This window comes from Botryllus schlosseri, chromosome 14, assembly GCF_051294905.1.
Source record: "Botryllus schlosseri isolate E-star chromosome 14, Bs_hap1, whole genome shotgun sequence".
Classification (NCBI taxonomy): Eukaryota; Metazoa; Chordata; class Ascidiacea; order Stolidobranchia; family Styelidae; genus Botryllus; species Botryllus schlosseri.
The window spans coordinates 11589253-11615091 of record NC_137249.1 but is presented as its reverse complement, the minus strand read 5'-3'; the positions used below and the strand labels follow the sequence as shown (position 1 = coordinate 11615091).

The following is a 25839-nucleotide window of genomic DNA, read 5'->3' as shown; positions in this document are numbered from 1 at the left end:
CCAAGTTGATACGACTCTTTCAAAGATATATTGGTATATACTAGAGCCAAAAAAATATCAGCACTTTTCGTGACGTCACAACACGGTAGCAAGAAGCCAGAGAACTATAATCTGCGACCGCTATAGACTGAGAATGTTGATATTTTCTTATGGCGTGTCCAGATGCAGTCCGTCTAGTTTATTTGATGTCTGAACATAGCAATAGCTACAAACAATATATCCATAGTTCAAATTTGTTCTATGTATTCCAAATTTTGCAATATGAATAGATTGTATGTTGCTGTGTTGAGTTTCTGTACTTCCAAAAGCCTATAGCAATACCTCTATAGCTAGCATTGCATTCAAAAACAAATGGTTGTTTAAAACACTTTGTTTAAAACATGTTTTAAACAATGTTTTTGACAAATGCCTTTTTAAAGAAATTGTGTTTTTCTAAGTTGTAAAAGTAGGCCATAATTGTGTAAATACTTTCCAAAAAACATGTTGTATGAGCCCACGGACACCTACCACCCGATATAGCCGACGTATATCGATACGGGATGGTTGGGACTCTCAAAATAGTCGGTTCAACAGCTATAGTACAGATATTTCGTCAGAGGAGCTATATTTACCCTATATTTTCCATTGTCAATGTCAATCCAGTATGACGTCACAATTGAGTATTCGTGATGTCATGGCTTAAAAATAAAATAAAACATGTTTTAAACAAGGGCTTTGTTCTAAACATTTTTGTTTTAAATGCAACCCTATGTATTGCTACTTAAATATGTGCTGTGAAGTTTTGGAAATGTGTCTCAAGCTATATACCCTATATTTTGAATATCGTCTAAATCAGTGGTTCTCAACCTTTTTGGCTTCGCGGACCCCTTTTGACCGTCACGGCCCCTCGTGGACCCCCTCAAGTTTTAGTTCAATTTTAGCTCTATTATGTAGCAACCTTCATCTGTCTTGTGCAAATATGAACTGTAGGCTTGTGATAAACAGCAAAATAATGATTTTTATTGAAAATAACATCATACTATTATTGTAGAAATTGGTAGACTTTTATTATTTCAAAGCTAATTTTGCTGCTGTATTTCTTGAAGTACGTGGTCGTGTCTTGAAAATCCGCGTCTTCGTTTTGATATGAACGAGGAGTGCCGAAAACCATTTCCGCAAAGATAGATGGAGGCTAATGCAATATTAACGCATAACGCTTCCGACGATACTTTGGGCGTGATCGCAATATTTATGGCAACAGAATGAAGAAATATATATTTTATGAACATATCACGTCCCGCATCTAGCGCAGGGACGGGCAACATACGGACCGCGAGCCGGATCCGGACCGCGACAGCATTTTGATTGGCCCACAGAGAGTTTCTACCGTCAAAGTGAAATCCTAATCTAAAAGTATAGACAAATTTTATGCGCCAAAGAATGGATACAAGTTTTCCAACCTGAGAAAGACTGTCATGAACGACTTGTTATGTTCGGGTTTACATATATATTTACGAAGAAACATTTTCGACCATGAACAATTGAACATTAACAAGACAAGGCTGCATACCAATACAACTGGTGATATGAATTTCAGGGTTTGGGGCGTAATGCTTTGATAGCAACGAAACACTCCTTGTTCATCAAAAAATCAGCCTTGTCGATAGGGCATCCGCAATAAGAATGCGCTAAATCTGATAGCCGAGCTTTGAGAGCAGGTATATCATTGTCCGATTTATGACGAGTGTCAGCCGAAAATATTCGGGTTCATTTCAATATGAATATATTATGATTCAATTGTATATTGAAGTTCTGTACCTCCAAGAAGCTGCTCAAATAGTGGTTATGTATATCACAGGATGAAGTGGATTTCGTGGCGAGGTTTCAATCCCTGCATTGGGACAAATTAGGGAAATACTTCGAAAATTTTTATTTCAAACGACTGTTCACTAATTTGATGAGACTGACAACTTTAAATCGAGAAGGTTTCGCCGACATTACGAAGTCACCCTGATTGACGTTGCTATCTCCATATTTTTATTTTTTCCACAAACATCAACAAAACGTCTCTAAACAGCAATATCTTCGTATCAGCCGGTTATTGGAAAATTGGCAATGAAAATGAATTTCCACACTACGATAGCTCATGTCAGACGATTATTATGATGATATGAGTCATGAGGTTTTAGCAGTTGTGGTGCGAAACTGCCTCATGCTTTCTCAAATTAAAAAAAAAAAAAAATTACGTTATCAACCATTTAAAATTTTTAGAGGTCTCGCGGACCCCCTGAAATTGCTTCGCGGACCCCTAGGGGTCCGCGGACCCCCGGTTGAGAACCACTGGTCTAAATATATGGTTATTGTTTAAATGCAACCCTGCGGGTAACCTAAATATTCTATAACAATAATTGTGCTCAACGATATTGTGAGCTTATGGTATTAACTGAACATGTCAGATACTAATTTGGTATATTATACCCACCAAGCAATGATTTATTGAATGTTGAGAAATATCAACTAAGCTCCAAGGAATTTTGTGAGCGCCATGATTTGGTGACGTGCAACTATGGCGGAGGTGTGACTGTAAGGATGCTATATACGTTTTGAGAGGATTTAAAATTTCCTGCGCATATTACGAAGCCTATAGATTTTACTATATTACATATCAGACGACCATGGTTGTTGTAGCAATCATTCGTTTTAGGCTTAGCTTTAGCGAATCAACCGCAAGTGACGCAAGAACTGTTTACGCCACGAGCGAAGCATGGAGTGACTACTTAAAACATGCTGTCACTGAGCAGACAAATTACGGCAAATGTATATAATAATGGTTTGTTTGCCAAGTGGAACGATATATCGATCAGATCTTCAAGCCATAAGTATCGTTGACACTTATGAACGAAAATCATCAATTGATATTTATTGCACGCGAGAAGGAAAATATAGATGAAGAAAAGGAAATCGCTTAAATTCACATTGAAAACATTTGTCCTTGACAAACAGTCGCTCAAGACGGTCTTCAAACGCAGGCATATCGCTGGATACCCGACTATGTTTGTTTGGCTGTACACCGCGTCATCAGTTAAATATTACCAAAATATGCACCGCAGACAAGGCGAGTCGTAATCAAGGAGAAGCGTTTAGACTACCCTCTTCTTGTGCTACCTGCAATAAAACATGCTCCTAATAACTTTACTTTTGAGTCTACTTGCGTGCTTAGTGCCTCGGGTAGTTAGCTTCAGTGAACCATTTACCGAAGTATCAGTAGGTAGTGCAGTGGCTGTGCGATGTATTGCTGACATCGCCTCGGAGAATGCAACATCGAAGGGCAATATCGTGTGGACGCATCGGGTAAGTGTGGCCTATCCCTTGTCGCTGCGAAGCGTACTGCCTTCGATTCCTCCGTTTTTCGGGTGGACTAAATGTGAATCCACCATGTATGCTTTTCGCACGATAAATCATGAAATCCGCAAGGAGATCGGTACATCATAGTTTTCGAGTTATTGAAGCAACTAGATGTTTCTGCTTCGTGTGGTAACCAATGAGTTTGGCTCAGTACCAAGAGTGCTAAACACCGATATCACATATCTTTCCACCGTGTATTGTGCTACACGCGGGGCATGTTCTGATGAGATCTTCACATCTCACAATTGCTAGAACAGATCCATGCGCCAAGTTCTTTAGGACATATATGTACTGTCTAGCTTTTAACGAAGTTTCCAAGGGGAAGAGTCATTATCAGCTATTGCTGTGACGTATTTTCGCTCTGTAACTCTACGGCAGTGGTTCTTAACCTAGGGGTAATTACCCCCAAAGGGGTAATTTGGCAATTTTCGGGGGTAATTCAAAGTGACGTTTTTTATATACTTATAACGCTGCACTGAAGTATTTTCAAACTTAAATATGATTGTAGGCTAACATACATATATTATGCGAGCTTGTATATATTTCGTTTCACTTAACGCACCAAGCCTGCTGTGATATTATAGTAGCCATTAGCGAATATGAATAACAGGGCCGAATGTAGTTTAGTGCAGCTCCAGGTAAGTCCAATTTATTTTGCAGCAGTGCAGATCATATATTGTTGCGCATGCTGGCAAATTGAAATACAACAAGAGGCGTCTAAGTTCATAGCTTTACACCTATCATGAAGTAACAATATAGTAGAAATATAGTTGTTTGTTAGTATTGAAAAGTGTAGTTGTCTAGTCTACTCAGTAAAATTAAGTCTGAAATCAGCAAAATGCCTTCGAAGAAACAAGGGGAATATTTTGGAACCTATTGATTTCGCCTTCAAATGCATAACCAATCTTTGTCATTATGGCATTGAACTTTCTGATTGAATTTCTTTCAACTTATTGTTGTTTAGTAGGATTTTCTGCACGAAATAAGTTTGCGGTTGACAATTACATGAGATGCTGTCTATTATCCTCCCCTTTGTCTAGATTTGACCACTGGATGACACGTAAACAGCATTAGCCTTCCCATTGACTTGATATTTTTAATATACATTTCAGGGTACATTGTGACGTCATCTTTGTGCTGTTTTACAATTAATTGAGTGCAAGCTGTAATTTGTTATATTTTGGAAAGGGGTAATAGCATCCCGTCATTTTCTTCCTGGGGGTAACGATATGAAAAAGGTTAAGAACCGCTGCTCTGCGGCATCGCGTCCATCCTTGCCGATAATGTAGGAATACCGCATCGTGCGCATATAAGTTACACTGGCACTGTATGCAGTTCGTATAAAATCTAGCTTTATTCTCGATCCCCTATCTTAGTCAATCTGCTGTGTACGTATCAGTCCGATCGACATTTCGATCACTGATTGATTGGTCACATCTAGGTAGAGCAATCGATGGGTTTGTACTTGACGACGTCTGTCAAATAAGAGGAAATACATGTACTCTGAATTTATTGATTGTCCAAGTAGAAACATCGCAGAAACCCGTGTGAAACGTTGTTTACATTATGTCAACATCTATTGTGCGCAATATCGGTGACCAGCTGACTCGATGACCTAACGGTCTTCTCAGTGACCACCATGTCATCAAACAATTTGTCGGTCCGTGTGCGAATTTCTGATGATTAATATTCTGCAATGACAGCTCTTCTTTACTGATCACTTCATCTGTTGAATATGCCTACGCGGTTTCGATTCTGCTCGAGAGTTGTTATTGTATCGTCATTTTGGGTCGATGCAATGTAGGCGACCAAGTCGTTCTCACATCTTCCAGCCTTATAATATTGCTATGCTGCGCTATCCTTATAGTTCCCTTTGACTATAGGGGTTACCATATGTCATCTTTTTTCAGGAAATCAAAAATGTCTTCCGAGGACGCATGAATGTCCTCTTTTTTGTCAATTCGTCGTCATTGATAGGTTTGAAAGCTAGGCCACTGGATAGGCACAACTGAAAAATGCCATAAATGACGCGAAATCTGTAATGTGGATTTTTGGGAGTGTAATTGGAAAACTGACCGTTTTTTAGACAACCTAATAGAATTTCCCGTACAAAATTTAGAAACGCCAGTTTTCTAGTCCAGTAATATAATTTTTGTGATTTGTAAAAAGTGTCCTCGTTTTCGGATCCCAAAATATGATAACCCTAACTTTGACAGCCCATGCATTGCTACATCTTCTGATCATACTTGCAGCATGACGGGAATGAAGAATCATATCGAATATCTGACGACAATATCACTAGCATTTACAACTGCTCCGAACCCATTCACGAAGATTGCAATAATACGAATGTATTATCGCTGCTCGTAATCTCAAACTTTGGCACATCCCATGTTGGATTATACACATGCATCGGCGAAGACAACATTGAGATCGACAGCACTCTTCTAGCAGTGAAATGTGAGCCGTTGATTTTGGAATTTGTACGTAATCGCCTGATATGAGTAGGGTTTACGTGTAGCGATATAGTAACGGTGGTATTTGTACGGTAATTTCTAGTTTAAATATTGAATATCATAGTATATCATTATAGACAGCATGACAAATGACGTCAGATTACTTGCTACATAATTAATATCACTCACCTGTTGTAACGACGACTCGACATTAAAGACACAATGGTTTTCAGAAATTCCAGTACCAGTACATCAGTATTACCTGCAACGCTCTCAATTCTGGGTTCTTCTCAAAATCGTAATACTCGCTCATCAGCAAGGCATGCTACGAATTGGCAATTTTCGTGTCATTGCAACAACACAATCAGGCAGCGTATACTGGTACATTCCACCGATAAAACACCTACGATGGCATAGGTTCGCGTCAGGCCGAGGTCAAGTCTTAGAATTTCTACTCAGTGTTGTAGACCGTACAGGATATATCCCCATCCGACCCACTTAACAAGCGGTGTCTAAAAAAAGCGAAAGTGGACCGAGCTATAAGTCGGCCGCACAGGAATATAATTAGGGTTGCATTTAAAACAAACGGTGTTTCAAAACACTTTGTTTAAAACATGTTTTATGTTTTAAACAGTGTTTTAAAAAAAGGCCTTTAAAAAATTGCAATCCTAAATATAATCAATATGGGCATCGACTTGATGTAAACCGACAGGCAGCTGTATATATCTAAACATCATCAAAATAACGAATGCGCTTCTATAAATAAACCGTTTCACTAACTAAGTTATCTCAATAAAACTTAACCTGTTTTTGATGGTACGGGAAAAGCCAAGTCATACTTCCACTTTTAAGTTAGTTAGGGTTGTTGAGCTTCTAGCTTGTAAGCAAACTGTTACGTCATAGACACCATTGAGATCTGGCCAATCCAGATCAAAGAGAATAGAAGCATACTAGCAATAGTTTTATAGTATGTTCTTTTTAAATCACAATCTTACATTTTCCGCAATACTTGATAAAAGTTGCAGTGAAAAGTTGCATGGAAAATAGAAAAAAGTTTCAAAAAGTTGCTTAATATAATTCCTGCAAGCAGCTTAAAACATAATACTAGAAAGCTGCCAAAAGCTGTAAAAAGAGCTGCAAAAACTTATCCCTAATCCTCTGTAAAGAATCCGTGGCAGACCAAAACGTCTTACAGTATAGTTTTGAGTAGGCATATTTTGGAATGAAAAGGATATTTCGCGTACAATTTGCATGGTGTTCATTTTGAAACTTCGTTTCGTCAAATATGTTTTTACTAGCTTCATATGTGGATCGACTGAATCTGTATTGATATTTTCTGTCTTTTATACAAAATTTGCCTCGCCGACACACCTTTATTCGTAACGACAGGTCATCTGCCGGTATATTTAACCGAAGATGGATGCACACACTACATGGACACAGACACGCTCAGCTGCTGTTGGACTGCGTCTTCCTCGATACATGCTTTCAGTAACTTCACTTTGTCGAGTACATACTGGAACTATGATGCTAAAACGAGCTCGAGTCATGTACCGAGTGCGAATAAATTAACCTCTTGCAATGCAACCGACCGCGTTTGCTGTGATGTTCACCACTTGAACTCATTTGATGAACACGATCTAGTATTAACTGCGACAGATGGTAATAAATTATTTCAATCGAGTGAGATGAAGATCATTCCTTACAATCACAGTAAGTACACCGCATTTCAACGGTGCCTGGAATCATAACGAACGCATGTATGCATCTTTTCAGTAAAGCCGAAGAGAGCTATTATAACAGGAGTGAAGCCACTGAAAACAGGAGATGATATTCGTATACATGTGACTTTCTCGAAGGCACCAGATGAATTGTTCTCTGAAAATCACCGATTCAAGTTACGATATCGTAAAAACGAAAGCTCTGCGAATTGGATGGTATACGCGTTATTTTTATGTAGATATGTAGTCTATCTGCATCTGTTTTAGTGTTTATTTCTAAGACTCACTTTATTCATGCAATGATTGATTTGTTGATTGGTTGCTAGGAAGATCCTGATTTGCAAAGTGTGCGTGATAGTGTTTTCTGCATTTATCTATGCCATCCCATTCTGGTGGACAAATTAGCCATCTATGCCACTCAAGTTGAATTAATGCCAAATAAGTGCTAAAAATAAATAACGATTTCAAAGGCATACCAAATACCAATAATACGAGGAACTGGCTGTTTGCAAATGTTCCTCATGTAAGCAGTTTTAGCCACACATTGCATACTTTTATTTGTCAGTCGTATATTGTCTTTAGTCACTTTCACGCCTTCGAAATTGCAAACCCTTCTGCCGTTCGCAGTGATTCGAATCTGTATATGACCGTGATCACGATCACCCATAGTATCGAATGGTTATGACAATTTCACTGATAAACATGATGAAAATGTGGGCAAATATTTTCCATATACCGCACAAAATATTTCTAATATAGTTGTAGAAGTAGAAGTATTTACAAACAATATTATCAGAATAGTATCTATTCAAAAAACCTGCATGATGGTGCCAATTCGCTACTGACCACTTTTTTCTGTACAGGCAAAATTGAATATTTGTGCAGTGATAAAACGAAATATATGCTACGCGTACGAGTCGATATCAAACTTTGAAAGATATATCGGTACCGGTCATTAGAGGTAAAAAAATATCGCCAATTTTCGCGATGTCGCAACATGGTAGTACCTCTTAGCGACAACAGAACAGAACCTAACTCAAGTAGTATATCACGGTCATAAATCCTATGTCCACGTGCATACCACGCCCCTACGTAAAAGCACCATTTGTATTAAACGGTTGTGGTTGATTTATACCGTGGTGTAAGTCTGAGGTACAGATTCTGGTTTCGTACTACGTATGTATATTCACACCCCGTATCACGAGTGTTACACAGGTGTGAATCAGTGTTGGGATCAAGTCACTACCTTCGAGTCACGAGTCATTTCGATTCATTGCACATTTTGACTCGAGTCAAGTCAATCGATTTTCGAAGGTGACTCGAGTCAAGTCAAGTCACTCGATTTTTGGAGGTGACTCGAGTCAAGTCGAGTCAAGTCAAGTCAAGTCAAGTCACGAGTCAAGTCACATTTCAAGTCAAGTTGCATTTTCGAATACCTACGCCATTGCATTTTGCTAGCTGTCTGGAATACAGATTAACTGGTCATTGATTTTGAACCGATGAACGAATATGAAGGTAAATATAAACGTAAGACGGCGCTGTATCGCTTACATATACGTAGAAATGCTGAACTACGCAAGTATAACGGCAAAGCCTCAGTATATAGTTACCAGCCAATATATAGAATTGATAAGAAACGAATTGATAAGATGCAATACATTACCCATTTACAAATGAATATGATACCATTCGAGCCTGCGCCAATGGTCGAGGACTATATAAACTATCTTCGAATTTAATTTCAAGAAAGAGGTTTGGTTCAGGTACAGAGAACAGTAATAGACATTATTCTATTAAAATACATTACCATACTAGTTTACGACAGCGTAAGCTATAAGCTTCGATCACTTCGTAAGCGGTCAATTTATTTGTGAGAGAACAATGGAGGCTCAGGAAAACGCACGATCATTGAATGATTGGTCGCTCTCACGAGTTACACCAGCGTTTTGCGAACAATCCGATTGCAAGATACAGTGATTTTTATCGACATCGATTGCTTGATGACTTGAAATTGACTCGTGAATTTTGCTTCGAGTCACGAGTCAATCCACATTTCTGATACGTCGAGTCAAGTCAAGTCATTTTAACAATGTGACTCGAGTCAAGTCAAGTCATACGAAAAAGGTGACTCGAGTCTGACTCGAGTCAAGTCATGACTCGAGTCATCCCAACACTGGTGTGAATACAACTCTTTTCGCCAAGATTGAGGAGTCAGATAACAATTATTTGCGACTGTTAGACTGGTGGTATTAATAAGGTAACGCTTCCGATTATCCACATGCAGCATTTCTAGCTTGTTCCGTGTACTGGACACGTATATAGCAATGGTTATTAAGTGAATATGGTTGAAAAAATGAGATTTGTTGATTAATTTTTGCATTTGTTATTTATTCAGGACACAGACCCTGTCGACAATGAACAAAGTTATACTTTGCCCGCCGCTGACGAACCTAGGTTACAACCAAATACGATATACTTCGTTCAAGTCCAGGGGCGTACGGAAGATTTAGCTATGACTGGAACCTGGTCCGACTGGAGCGACAGCGTATCCGTTCGTACTAATCTATTAGGTATAACGCTAGCTAGATAAAAGAGTTGGTCTGGCAGGGATCTGAAATACACATATGGGTTGGCAATAGGGATGGTGTGAACCTCTGAAAGGTCCAGGTTCGTGTGAACGCGAACCTTTTTGAAAGGTTCTGTGTGAACGCGAACGTGAACCTCGTGACGTCACGTGACGTCATATAGCTAATTCCAACCCTATCTTTCAATGAAGTGATAGCCTATATTAATGTACACAATACCTAGCGACGACTGGGGCCACATAATGCCACAATGCTGAAGTACATTTTGGCGTTTTAAACGTCGCTAAATGTATCAACTGAGGCAATCAAATGATATAATACTCCCATAAAATCAATATCATCCTTCGCTTTGCCAATAATTTCGAAGAGGAGTTGCCAGGGAATATAAGCTTACGCCTTAACGGTCTTGACCAGACCGGGCAATGTATTCGGTGTATGAGTATTGCTACAATGATATTGGGCAGAGTGTAAAACAGGTTTTTATACTTGCTACCGATATTAGGCTACCACAAAAGTTATACAGCTGTAGCTAACACCTCAATCGCACGGATTTGGTTTTAATGATACAGTAAACATATGATGTGAAGATAGACCCCGTACGCTAGCTAGATTTGTACATCAAAAAACGATATCATTCTTATTGATTGGTTGAATAAGCATCATTCGCTCTCTACATGTTATGTATGTCGCCCGTGATGTTGTGTGATTGCGGGTTGGCTCACATAAGAGAGTCACTAAATATTCACAAACGGAAAGTTAGATATTTCGAGCAAAATTTTTGTAACAAAGCAAGTAAAATCTTTGAGATTGTAAAGGTGCATGCTCGTTTTGAGTTGGTTTTTTATGCTGCCGGCGTCATTCATAGAGTGGCCCGTAGTTGAAATGCAATAAATTCGATCCAAAGATGTCAATATGAAGTGAAAATTTTAATATATGAAAAAGGTTCACAGTGCAGAACCTAACAAGGTTCTGTTGTGAACGCGAACCTCTAAATTCCCGAGGTTCACACACAGAACGCGAACGTGAACCTCGCGTTCACACCATCCCTAGTTGGCAACCATATGTTTAACTACTTGTTTACCTTGTTTCACTACCCGCCCCGAATCATGACAATTGACACTCGGTTCGGACTCGTATACTAGAATCGCTGTGTCCATTATACTGTAAAGTAACCCGATTTGAACTTAGTAGTTATCGCGTCGTGGTATTTATATCACATGGTATCTCTCATGTCCTTCATACTTTGTACTGTCTATTTTGTCGGAACTGTTGAGCGGATGTTCATGATATTTACACGGATATATCATCCGTCATTACTTGTTCAATGGAATGAACTGGTAATGTGAGGTTTAATTTTTCAATGGGCCGCACGGTTTACTTACGAGCGAATATCTTGGTTTTCAGCTCCTTCGCGACGCTTCAAGTTCACTCGACGACTGACACGGGTAAAGCAGGTGCGCGTCGAAGGCACCACGTACAGTTCAGCTGAACTGCACTGGCCGCGATATCCCCTGGCGTATGAAAACGTGAACAAGTTCAATATATCGTGCAGGGACGCGGAATGGCGCTACGTAAGACTATGTTCTATATCACAATGTCGTTGGTAATCGTAAGCCTTTCTGGTGAATTTACGACCCGACCACGATAGTGGCGTAACTGCCGATATCGCAGCAAACAATATATCCGATTAATTCACTCCCAGACAATCACAACGGTGAACGAGATGACTTAGAAATTACGAAATAGCATGCGTGTGTCTGCTCATGCCCAACAAACTACATTATACTACACAAACCATTGTATAATGTATATCATATTCATAGGATGCTAAAGCATTGATTATTGATATCAACTTCCCTGTCGTCGGGTATATGTAAATCGTTCGAACTTGGACTCGATTTCGTTTCGATGAGATCATAGTAATGGTGGTTCACGAATACTGCACTCGACCGATGTCGAGGTACCTGACTTGAATTCCTGCTCATGTGCTTTTTGTACCATATTTATTTCCCAACTCTCTACGCAGCCTTGACCGTATCCTCAATGGAGATTTTTGGTTTTAAATAAGCTACTGAATTTTACGATATTAACAATTTCCAGAAGAATTTTACAATTGCAAACTTCACCAGCATGACATTCAACACTACTTATGAAATGATTTCATGCTCCGGAAGATATTGCAACGACATAGGATGCTCGAAAGAGGGGGAAATTGATATTTCAGCGTCAGGTAACTAACCAACGTTTACAGTTTTCAGTTTTGACAAAGTGATTGAGGTCAGCCTGTATGCAATAATATCACTTACATATTGTATAGCAATTTAATTCCTAGTTTTTATCATTCATTCAGGGGCACATCAAGTGAGGGAAAGATAATTTTATTGCCTAGAATATTTTTTTAAGTTACACATTCAAAATTCCCGTTTCAATCGTTTTAGTGACAGAAGTAACGTTGTTTCGCAATTGACACGTTCTGTTTTAATCATCGAGTCTAACCCCTAAGTCCTACCCTATTTCATTCCTCATGATCAACTTGATTTTTAGATTGGTTTCCGAAACGTCCTCGCAGCGTTACAGTTGACAGTTCAACACTAAAATTCATTTATGGAAATCAAACTCAAGAATGGATGAAAGCTCGGATATGTTCGAGATTCAGGTGGCCGATTTAATTGCTAAAATAGGAAGCAGCATACGCTTTATGCTTTACCTCGTTTTAAGTTTGGTGAGAAACTGAATTTAGCTCGCTGGGAAACTGTAGTTGTCCTAGAATCGATATGAAAGTTAGAAAGCATAGTAAGGAGTAACGCGCAAGCCTGACCAGGGTAGGATGGTGTCACCACACCAAAGCACTAAATTTAAGACGACTTTCGTTGAACACTTGAACAGTGGGCCTCTTCGACCATACTGCGGTGGCATTGACAAACACGACAGTGTCATAGCAGTGGTCGAGAACCTTTTTCGTCTGAAGAGGCATGTTAGCCCTATATTTTCCATTTTAACTCCCAAAGAGCCATACATGTCCATCAATTGTTACGTCACAATCGAAATTCGCGACGTCATTGTAGTACAAATTCGAACTCACTACATGGCATTCGTCGTGGGCGCCATATTTTCTCTGTAAAAACTGGTAGGCTACTAATCATCCTGTGATAGCGCAATTCCTCGTTAATAACTCAGAATTTATAATAATTGATATTAATCTAATATAACTGTAGCACTCATTTCGAAAATCCAAATACGGCGGTAACATAAACGTTGCACTATACACGCCTACATTTCAGCGGCAATACTAGAAAGCTACTTACTAATGAAGAACGTGGTTAGCGAAGCGTTGCTCGTAATTTGGATTAGTAATGAATGTCACTTCCAATGCTGTTCATATCTCAGCGTAGATCAGGTAGAGAATGTGTATTTGAAAAATAGATTGTCATTTATGCATCCCCATGTCTGCTATTGTCTTTGATCAACCAACGTATGGTGCAATCCAAGATCACGCACCGCGCGATGCCCGGTACATCGAATTCGCGATGGATATTGGTCGCTGTCGCTACAGCAGCTCAAATTTGAGGATTTTATAAAGGGGTTCGAGCCCGTAACCCTGAATACGCCACTGTCTGACCTCTCAAATACATGTTTATGCTGCCACGAGAATAATTATTCTGGCCGTTACGAAAATTTACTAACTAGTTGCTGCAATATCGATAAAATTTGTTTAAAATTAAAAATATGTCAATGATCCATATCTTATACCCAAAAGAGCCATATATGGCTCGCGAGCCATAGGTTCCCGACCACTGGTCTATAGTACACCATATAGCCTAACTGTTGCAATTTGACAATTGTGTTGTTTTTCATTAAGAAAATTCACTATGCATCGTTTTTGTTGCAATTTCGGATCGTATTATGTGTGAACGATAATTGTCCTCTAATGTTCACCTTGTTTACAGAACACCAGACGTTGAAACAGTTGAAGAGTACGACTATTATAGCGATTGTCTCGTCAAAGGCTTCAACACTATTTACACAAAGAACATGGACATGACTCGGGACGTTTTGAGAATCAACCACAGATGGAGCCCGTGTCTGGAATATGTTGTTATTGTGGAAAGCATGGCGAATCCCAGAATGGTTTTACAGTCACGTGCAAGTCGCATTGTAAAATGTTAGTATGTTATGTGCGTTTTCATATATTTTGTTCGGCTGGCACCCTGTTGAGATATAATACAGTACGACCAATTTAATTGTGCCACTTCTCGCATAGTGAATATAAGTGGTAACAATACCACTCGCGTTATATCACCAATGAAACATATAATGCTAGAACATGTTGCTATAATCGCATTTGCACACATTACGCTTACTCATATCTAAAGTCTTGGGCTAGATAAGTACAAGTAACGAGTTCAATTCTTGTGAAATAGTATCGTCATTGCGTTTGCGATGCTGGTATTGCCACTTCAGCGTTTAGTTAGACAGTAGCTTTTCCTTTAGCTGAGCCCACCCCGGGCACAATTTAATAAACGTGGCCCTGCTTGTATCTCTCGTAGCCTACATATGTTCAGCTACGCAGCAAGCAGCTCGATTGCGTCACCTGCATTTTGAGTGCACAATTACCATCGAGGATAAAATTCAGATATTGTCATATGTTTCAGATGACCCGTTGCTTCGCGGAACTGAAGACTTCAGCCTCACCGATTCTTCCAACACCACTGATGCAAAAATCACCATCGAATGGCCAAATATGCCAAAATACGATTTCATGAACCGACAAATTCAATACCTCGCTGTGGGGGGTGCGGAATGCGACGGTGAATCGAAACGGTTGTGTCATCGAACATTTATACACAACATCGTAAGTAGGCCTACATCGTAAACTAACCTTTACGTGCTGCTTTTAGACGTGGAATATATAATTGAAAAGGAATACTATAAATTTAAAATTTTAATCGGATGACTCGTTCGTTAATAATATTTACTCTTTCCGACATGATTGCGCTGATATTTGCGGAGAATACATTTTGTCGTGAAACCATCAGCACTGATCACACGGTCTTGTTTTAGTCAACATGCTCGTCAGTCGTCATGATCACCCCATTAAACTATCAGTGTGGTATTCAATGATGGATTTCAAAATTGACGCTGTAATTTCTGGGTTACAATATTTTCTATGAATATCAAAATGACAAAAACAAGTTTATTTTGTACTTTGAATTCGTCATGGATTTGAGGAAGTTCAGCATGGTATATTAAGTCTATTGCCCAGTGACACTGCTACACTCCTACACTGTTTACTAGTCTATCGGAGAGGAATGTTGCGTTGCCCAACCGAACGTTCACACACGTCAATGCTTTTAACTTTCATGTTTTGCAGAAAACGCGTAACTCAACCAAAGTCACATTGACAAAGGATGTATTCGGATATACCAAGTATGGAGTGACGGAGAGGCTTGTGTGTATAAATGATCTATCCGAACCAGGCGATAATAGGAGAATCGGTGTCGCTATGGATGTTCCCATTAAAATGAAATTCATAAAGACACCAGTAACCAGTGAGATATTTTTACATGTTTTCTAGTGCAACCGCTGTCTGAAATTACGTATCATCCGTTTTAATTGGTTTTCCTGTCGTACTCAGAACCTGGAAAACCAGGAAAACCCTGGACGCCGCTACCGAATAACTCACCGAGTCCGATGTTGTCCTGGAGTCCACCCTTGCACAAAAACGGACCGACCATATACGAGATAACGCAGTACGACCTTCACGAAGCAGTAAAGAAAACATACGTGACAGCAAAAACTCAGCAGGAAGTAGACACTTCGTGCGTTGATACCAATGCTACGTTTTCGTTCACTGTCGTTGCTGTTAATGAGCTTGACGGAAAGAGTTTACGTTCTGAAGCGGATGAGTCGCACGAGATCTCCTGCATCATTTCCGAAGGTATGTTGAAAATTAAGTGTCTTTATCGAGAGACTCGACAGAAATTGATAACATTTTTCTCAGTAAATACAGCACAGTCCTGGACCACTTGGTACTTGGTCCGTATTTTTATTGAGGACATTTTTATAGTAGGTCAATGACATGCTGCGTGGGAAATGTGCTTCAGAGTAAATTATATTATTATAGGATGCACTAGAGGTGTCCAAAGTCGTTGGTGTTGTCAATGTTTCGACTCAGGTAAAAGTAACTTTCTACTCTGTCACAAGTAAAGTGGCACTTTCCAAGACACATCAAAACGAATTCAAGAGTAGAAAATGAAAGGTATGAAAAAAGTAGATTTAGTCGAAGGATCGCATACTTTTAGCATAGTTAATCAGAGGAACTTTCTAAATTCCAAGATGTATGTTCGCGATTAATTCATGATGACTATACTAATAAGTGAAATCTTCGAAAATATATTCAGTTACCGTGAGATAGGGGATATTTCTTAGGACACTGTCATTTGAAAAAACTCCTTTTTGCTTTCCAAAATCTATATTGTAAGAAATTAGTAGTTTTCCGTAAAACTGCCGATTAGTCACCTGACATTATCGGACGTGCTAAATCAAGCAACAATCGGTGTAAAGCTTAGTCCCGAAATAAGTTATTGAAATATGTACTTCTCTTTAACGTAATACTGTAAAAAGTAACTGTCGAAACGTTACAATCTGCCAGTCACTCGTTGTATATTGTATCTTGCAAAATAAACTGTGCAAAGCGTTGTTTAGATATTACTTAGCTCAGCTTTAATTCGCACAGCTTTGATCAGCCCAGCTGCAAATTTGGATGTCGTTTTCTGATACCGATCTTTGCAGATGGAAGCAGCTCCAATAACGTGATATTGATTGTGACGTTACTATTGGTAATCGCTCTGATTTTGTTCGGCTTGGCCATCATGTATTGGTATCGAAGCGCAATCAAGAAGGGCTTAAAGAAACGATTCACAGCACCAGCCCCTACCATCGACATGAACGTGATTGATAAAGTTACGGTGTCGTATACACAAGGGAAAGCAAATAATTCTGATGACATGGAAGTCTATAATTCCATTTTCCCATCGACGAATTGTGATGAAACTCCTGATTTTGTTGACAATGTCGAAACCACAAGGTAAAGCAATTGCAACGAGTCTACGCGATCTAAACATTTGAAACTGATATTGCGACATAATTGCAGCTCTGAACTGGACACAAACTCACAACATCGCCCTGGCTATAACGATGACGAGACGCACGACATCATTTCATTGGAATGTAAGTGTGTTTGCTTCACTGTGAAAACACCTTGCCATTGTGTATGTTATTTAACAAGACCGACTGACCGTACTATACTCAATTACTCATGGTTAGGGCAATTTTTTTTGACATGTCAAAAAAGTCACAATTAGGTCAAAATTGTAGCGTTAGGTCAAAAAATGTCAAAATTGTTCAAAAAGTTGAAACTTTTTTGCAACCTGCATTTCGTTTGTATCGTAGATTTTGCACTGTCGGTGAACTTATTATTTGACATTTTACAGCTTGTAGCCTACTTTATAGGCCTACCGTTGTAGACGGCCCATTGTCTGCTCATTGTGAATCATAAACATTCAAATGAAACAAATAGGCTGATGTGGTGTTTGGTCAATGTGCCTCAATATCCTAACTGAAGGAAGACTGCGTGGGCATTGCATGGTTCTTATATCAAGAAACGCATGATGAAAAATTGTGATGTAGATAGCATTTTCAAAATGAAGCAACACGGTGTGTCACCAGCAGTGTACGCACAACTTCAGTGCTGTCAGCCAAAAAGGCAACAACTGCTGCTGTTGATCGTTCTTTCTCCATTTTTGGCAAGCTACTTAGTAAGGACAGACACTTTCTACCCGAGAATGTAGGAAAGCTTCTTTCGTTAAACTACAACAAATTTTAATTATTTCTACCATAATTCGTGATGTAACTACTGGAATTCTTCATTGGGCCAGATTTCGTCGAAATACTAGTTTTTTCATCTAAAAATATGTCAGTTTTCAAGCCAAAAAAGTGTTTTAGGCCAAAATACTTCATAAGGACAGACAGTTCCAACCAGAAATGAAGATAAGTAGTACAATTTTCACATTAGGTGCGAAAACACCTAATTTGCATACGTGAGGTCAAAATTTGGTCAAAATTCAGTTTTTTTAGGTCAAAAAATGTCAAAATTTTGTTTTGTTAGGTCAAAATCTTCCGTTTTTTAGGTCAAAAAAAATTGCCCTACTCATGGTATACCCGGCATGCCAAGATGCATGCCATAAATACCACCATATCATACTCTAAAGCCCTGTGTGCATCGAGGCCTCTTGGTCAGTAATTGCAATGGTCTTATTGACACTATCGTGTAACAGTAAACACGCGCAATCATCATATTTCGTCTCGCTCGTTAAATATATCTGTTTAACTGGCGATGCGTCAGATATATATTTTGTCTTATAACCTAAATATCTGGTAAACTAATTATACTCTACCATGGTAACTAGTAAAACATGATGCAAACATATAGACCACAGATCTTCATTTAGGGCAGTGGCACTTAACCTATGTTCGATCGAACACCAGCGGACATCAAGTCTTTGAAATACTCCATCATATCGACTGCTGCAGGATATCTGAGCAATCAATTTCACACGAAAATAGTAGATATGAAAACGAAGAAAAGCAGTAGACTTTGTTGTAAAAATGATATAAGAGTGTCATTTACCAATGTGTAGTCCGTGTTATTTTTAGCAGAGGACAAAAGTACCAAAAATAGCTAATTTTTGCCATTTTTCATATTTTATTTTTAACAATTTTGGCATCGTCATGAATTCATATTTATAGACTCGTATTAGCCATGTAAATTGCTTCAGTTTGGTCTTCCTTATGGAGCGGAAGTCACAAAACATGCAGTATCCACACAGTGTCATCAAACAGCAAGATTTAAATCCGAATTAAAAACGATGTTGCAGACCAAATCTATTCGATACAGGACCGAGTGCTTCTGCAATATCTATTCTCAATAGTCGATTCACTATGCTTACGAGATTACTAGGTATGGTGTGAACGTTCGCGTTCTGTATGTGAACCTCGGAAATTTAGAGGTTCACTTTCACAAACGAACCGTGGTAGGTTCTACACCGTGAACCTCTTTGATATATTACGATTTTCACGTCATTACAACATCTTCGTTTGAAATTTATTTCATTGCAACTGCGGACCACTCTATGCATGGCGCTGGCAGTATTAAAAAAAATCCAAACTAAACGAGCATGCACCTTGACAATCTAAAAAAATTGACCTGCTTTGTTACAAAAGTTTGCTCGAAATAGCCAGCTTTCTGTTTGTGAATATTTAGTGACTCCCTGCTGTGAGCTTGACCCGCAATCATATAACATCAAGAGCGAAATACGCCACATGTAGATAGTCAGCGAAGGATGCTTATTCAACCAATCAATGACATTGAAATCATTTTCTGATGTAAAAATTCAAGCAAGCGTACGGGATCCATCTTGATTTCATATAGGTTTATTGTATCATAAAAACCAAATCCGTGCGATTGGGTGCTGGCTACTGCTGTATAACTTGTTAATAGGTTAAAACCCGTTTAACACATTCTGCTGAATATCAACGTAGCAACACTCATACGCCAAATACATCGTCCGGTCTGGCCCATACCGTCCAGGCATAAGCTTAATATTCCGTTTACAAGTCCTCGTCGAAATTGTAGGCAAAGCGACGGATGATATTGATTTTACGATTTATTATATTATTTGATTGCTCTAGTTGATACATTTGGCGACGTTTAAAAAGTCAGTATACTTCAGCATTGTGGCAATATGTGCCCAAGTCGTTGCTATGTATCGTGAACTTATATAATGCATATAAATATATCACTTTACTGAAATGTAGGGTTACAATTAGGAATATGACGTCACGTGATGTCATGAGGTTCGCGTTCACACAGAACCTTTCAAAAAGGTTCGCGTTCACACGGACCTGAACCTTTTTGAGGTACACACCATCCCTAAAAATGTTTTTTATACGTTTGGCTAGCAGCCGTCACTACCCAAACAATGATTAGAAATCATGAGGGAATTTAATAATAAATAATGTGAAACATCATCTACCCGGCAATGAAAACTAGGAAAGGACTGCATGTAAGTATACATGTAAGTGTTTATGTATGTATGTATGTATGTATGTATGTATGTATGTATGTATGTATGTATGTATGTATGTATGTATGCATATATGTATGTATGTATGTATGTATGTATGTATGTATGTATGTATGTATGGTGCGTATAGATCTGAAGGCCTTTTGCACAGGCAGTGTTAATTTTTTGCATATGCCAAAATTACCAAAAAATTACTTATTTTTGGCATTTCAAAATTTTTATTTTTGGCAGTTTTTGCATTTGGTTCCTGAAATGCCAAAAACAACACGGCCTGCCAATGTAAAAACACGCAATTCAGAAATCGCCTCTCAAAGGCAACTGGTCAAACTCGTCCAGACGCACTGTTACCGAGCAATGAGAACGCAGTGTCAATGTGTCGTAGTTTCAGTGCGCAGCGATCGTTCGAAGCACTGCCGATTTTCTCTTTGAGTGTAATTTTGAGGACATCAGCTTCCCGACTGGATTACAATTCACCTTTTCTGAATCAGCGTGACAGCTAGCTTAAATTAGAAACGATTTCAATAATTCCATTTGTGAGGAACCATATTTCAAATTACAAAATCACATGCTCATGATCCAGTGGCGGAATGCTGCATAGGAGGAAACTTATAGTCATTGGCAGCACCTGGTCTCGGTAGTGGTTTGATACCATCGTCTACACCAGTGGTTCTTAACCTTGCCTCCAGCGCCCCCCAAGGGGCGCTGGCCATTTTGAAGGGGCGGAAACGCTCAGGGGGCGATATGGGGGGCGCTGGGCTCAGGGGCGGTATGGGGGGCGCTGGAGAAAAATGACTTCGCAGTAGATGATGTGTTGGTAGCACATAGGCCTATCCCTAATGAGTATTCAGAGTAAATTAACACCGAAAACTTCGTTATATATAGCCTACAAAAGACATATAGGTTTAATTGTCCATGGGCGCCTAAATAACTGGCACCGAATGTTCCTGTCTTGGCAATCTGAACCCCAGAAGACGAATTCCATCTGGCAGGGAAAAATTATATGCAAGTGAAGAAATACCACTCTGAAATCGTGCGCGTCTTTTAGTTTAGTACGATTGGGTGACAGGGATATCTAAAACTAGATATTCCTGTTGGGCGATATCCCTGTTGGGCGATTCTATATTTTTTGATATAGCAGACAGGAGTTCACGAAATAACATCATGCAACGAAGTCGTACCAACGGGTTCGCCCGCCCGAATATGTTTAATTATCAGTTACGGGCCCTACCGTTTCCAAGACACCTCACAACGTTCGCTCTAAGTTTTGATGAGTCTGCGCACACTCAACAACTCACTGCGCTGACCCTTGGACAACAGTGCGTAACGACTAAAAAAAGGTCATAACTTCGGATTTGTTGTGCGAAACGTAGATTTTCTGTGCGCAGAGACCGTGTAAGCACTGCGCACGGGCGCAGCTTAGAGGGAACATTGCACCTCACTCAGCTCTATACCGGTAAATCTGGCAACGTGAGCAGAGAGGACAAGAAATTGATAGCAATATATATGCAATTCCCGATCTTACTGACCGATTTTATTATGAATAATCGAAAGTTTTCGCGCTTCGCACTGGCTCGCTAAACAGTACAGCTGATTCCTGGCAAAAGCGAACGACGTGATGGGGGGCGGTCGGTTTATCACCCTATGGGATCCCAAGACCCAAGTTTTTTTCGGTGGGCCTGACGAAGTGCCGTTTCGTTCCTGCCAACGGGTATACGCCCGAAGATGTATAATTATTATTGAGGGGTCCTACCTTTTCAATCACACATCACTCAGCTTTACCGGTAAATCTGTTTACGCGAGCAGAGAGAGGATAAAAATTGATCTCAATATACATGCAATTTACGATCATATTGACCAATTCAATCATTAATTAGTGAAATTTTTCGCGCTTCGCGCGTCTAGACGAGAATAGCTGCCTCAGTAAATGGACACCCAATGTAGATGACTAGTTTCAGCAAATAGCGGATAGCCGAAGGGGGGTCTGGGGGCGTAGCCCCCCGGAAGTTTGATTTATTACCCGATGGGGGCTCAAGACCAACTTTTTTTTTAGGGGGCTGACGAAGTGTTGTTACGACCCTGGTAACGAATTAATTGTACCTACGGGCACGCCCAAATATGTTTAATTATTAATTACGTGCCCTTTATTTTCCCATACAACAGCTCCCTCAGCGCTACTGGTAAATCTGATTACGTGGGCTGAGAGGATAGAAATTTTATAGCGACTTATATATGTAATTACCACTTATACATTCATGCATTATAGAAAATTTTGGTACCTAGGGCGACCAGGCCACACAAACTCTGCTGACCATCGAAATCACGCTACGGGGTTCTTGGGGGGCAAAGCCTTCAGAACTTTGGTTTATTACGCTATGGATGCGCAAGGCAATCGTTTGTAGGGGGGTTGACGAAGTGCTGTTACGGCCCTCCCTCTAACTCATTGTCTTTATTACATTCCTTACAATATGAGGTTGGGGGCGCTGGAGCACGATAATTTTTGAAAGCTGGAGGAAAAAAGGTTAAGAACCACTGGTCTACACTGCCGTCTTCACCTTACTGATACTGATCGAAATTCGACAGTTCTGTGGTGATTAAGTTCCATTTGACCACTAGGTGGTGTTTATGCTGATTGCTTTCTGATTACTTTGATATCGTGAATATTGATTTCATTCTGTACTCATGTACTGGTTGGGTGTGGAATCGTTTCTGTTCTTTGTACTTGCGTATTGAGATACACGAGTGTATACTTTTATGTTAATAAAAGCTTAGGAACCGATCGTATTGGGTTCTAGCAAAGGGTGTATAACACTTTCCTATTAGGACAGATGATACATATATGAACGTAAAAACTTCCCGACTCCAGTTTATTGAAAATACCGGAGTACGTCGGTACCTTCCAGAATTTTGTTAAATTTGCCTATGTTGTTTATCAAACAGACCAATTATACATTGATTGCTAACTAGATATTTAAATAACATTACATAGCCTCGAAAGGGTTGATATTGGGTTCTATTACACGCTCATCCGTATAGTGTATGTTTCCGGCTGGAATCTGCCACCAGTATTCTTGTTTCAGACGTAGCCGACGACGCAGCGACAGCTTGCGAAGATTGCTGCTGTCCGCGAAACCGAACCGTCTCCACCGCATCAACACTACCGGCGTATTCCGGTCGCGAAACCGGAGACAAACAGTACCTAAAAGTGTGCGAGCAAGCGACCGTGAGTCAGGGAGACTCTTCTGAGTATCTGCAGGAAGTCGATGCTATACCTGTTAGATCCACGGTGCCTGACACAGCAGAGTCGACAAACAGAGAATCTCTTGCCTCATTCGATGTAGAATACACCGATTTTCCGCAATCATCGGTTCCTCTGGACCCACCCGCAAACAGTAATATCCTACATAATCATGTTAACCCCGAAATGACCCTAAGTGTGGGCGAATCATGTTTAGATGAAGAACCTTACATTCATGAGTACTTGTCGTCGTCACTACCGGGAGTGAACGGACCCAAATCGGCCTTGAACAATGACAACCCGCGTGGAAGATGTTCATCGTCATCGAGTGGTATCTTTGAAGACTTTAACGATTGGGGGGACTCCATGAAAGGAGATATCACGAATTTTTTAAGTAGATGCGTTCCGCAAATAGCGAGTGCCAACAATACTTCGGGTGATAAACCAGAGGATGAATGTAGACCGTACGAGATGGACGATATGGAAAATGTCTCGCTAGTCGATGAGACGGGAGACGAAGAATATATCGATATAGAAAGGGTCGAGCTATTATCTCCAACTAATGTATAACACCAAACAGGACTGGTCGCTCCTGACTTATTGGAAAAAGAGTGAGGGCTTGCTGTAAAATGCAAGAATCAAGCAAACTTTTTTCGAAGTGTCTGTCGCACCATAGTGTCCTACAACGGTGCGGATAAGAGCAAATTTCACAGCTCACTGCGATTGATTACGTCACACTTTCCATTGAACCAACGGTAATTTTACGGTAAGTTTTGACCAACTTGCCGAGCGCTAAAATTGGTAAAATTTGGATCAATCCAAAGCTACCGCGGTACTGATTGCGAAAATATATATTTTATTGTGCTCGTGGTCCTGAACCCCCCCCCCAAATCAGCCTCGAATGTTGCATTGTAACGGAGTTTGGTATTGTGACGCAACTATGCCGTCTGGGAGCAGGTGAGGAGAAGCACAAACCTTAAGCGTATTCGTCTTTGTTGCGCAAGCAATTGAGTATTCACACTCTCATTCTCGTACGCACATGCTCATGAGCTGCGCATATAATTCTAGAAGCATCGTTGCGTTACGATACCAAACTCTGTTACAATGCAACATTGCAGACTGATTTGGGGGGTTCCTGGTTCAAGAGCAGAATGAAATTTATATTTGCGCAATCAGTACGGCGATAGCTTTCGATTAATACCAATTTCATCAATTTTCGCGCTCGGCAAGCCGGTTAATAATCACCGTAAAATTGCCTTTGGGCAAATGGAAAATGTGACGTGTACCAATCGCAGCGAGCCATGAGATTTGCTTGTATCCACCCCATTGTAGGACACCATGGTCACACGTTCCGACAACTATCTTGCTATATGATATGCAACCATTCTGAAACTCAGGAATTTCCACCTTTGATGTTGATACTACCTCATGCTAGGATCCCGGTAACACGACGCCTGCATTCCCTTTCTAATTGTGATATTTATATTATTTTATAATTACGGTATTGTATTGTTTTGTATCTGGGCTTGAGGCCAAATGAAAAATAAGTAGGACTAATCGTTTTCAAATTCTGGATACTCGTTACAGTTGTAACGTGAAACGACATGATCCTTTCGTATTGGTACGAGCCTAGTTCAAATACACAGATAGAGCAGGAATCTTTGCTGCAACATAAAACCTTGAGCAAGGACGTATCATAATATGTCCATTTTATGCCTGAGCAAAATTAACCGCAGACAAGATCTCACTATTTATTGCTAATCAGTAATCATGTATGTCGATAGCGATGTATAGCTGGTCAGTGCTCACCCATGCAATAAGCTTCTTTCCGGATCTGAATCTAGCAAATGGAATAATCGTTTATTATAATTTTACTTTCATCTTATTTATAAATTCGGGCTATGCTACACTGTGTTTTGTGTATTATATTTATATTTACTTTTGACGGGTTCTGGCCAGGGTATTGTTACGACACGCTACAGTACGATACATCTATCGCAATTTTTAGTACCGTACTAGTTTGGTCTCGCACCATATTTCTGTATGGTATACATACACATTTGGGTTGACCGAGCTCTACGGCCGCGGTGTAGTTAACGACGGCATGAAATTCCGAATGAATATTCAACAAAACAAAACAAAAGACTTGCGGTTTACAGCGTAGTGATATACTGCCGACATATCTTGGCTAAATATGGTTATATCTATACTATATGGAAGCAGTGACATAGCCAGGGACGAAAACCGCCCATGCATGGCCCCTCCAGCTTTCCGACTTTCGCATTGTGGCGTCATCTTCAAATCTTCTATACA

At 39.8% G+C, this 25839-nt stretch overlaps 1 protein-coding gene across 1 annotated transcript; it reads left to right on the top strand.

The window, feature by feature from the left end:
- The first annotated feature begins 2698 nt into the window (after nucleotides 1-2698).
- Nucleotides 2699-25433, top strand: LOC145455486 (uncharacterized). The gene is made up of 15 exons (XM_080333467.1): nucleotides 2699-3330; nucleotides 5637-5844; nucleotides 7230-7553; nucleotides 7617-7777; nucleotides 9957-10131; nucleotides 11551-11717; nucleotides 12247-12376; nucleotides 12691-12802; nucleotides 14094-14308; nucleotides 14799-14998; nucleotides 15518-15695; nucleotides 15782-16084; nucleotides 16939-17233; nucleotides 17300-17376; nucleotides 23369-25433. The coding sequence occupies exons 1-15, from the start codon at nucleotides 3157-3159 to the stop codon at nucleotides 24094-24096; spliced, it is 3447 nt and encodes a 1148-aa protein (XP_080189593.1). The 5' UTR covers nucleotides 2699-3156; the 3' UTR covers nucleotides 24097-25433.
- Nucleotides 25434-25839: the final 406 nt, after the last annotated feature.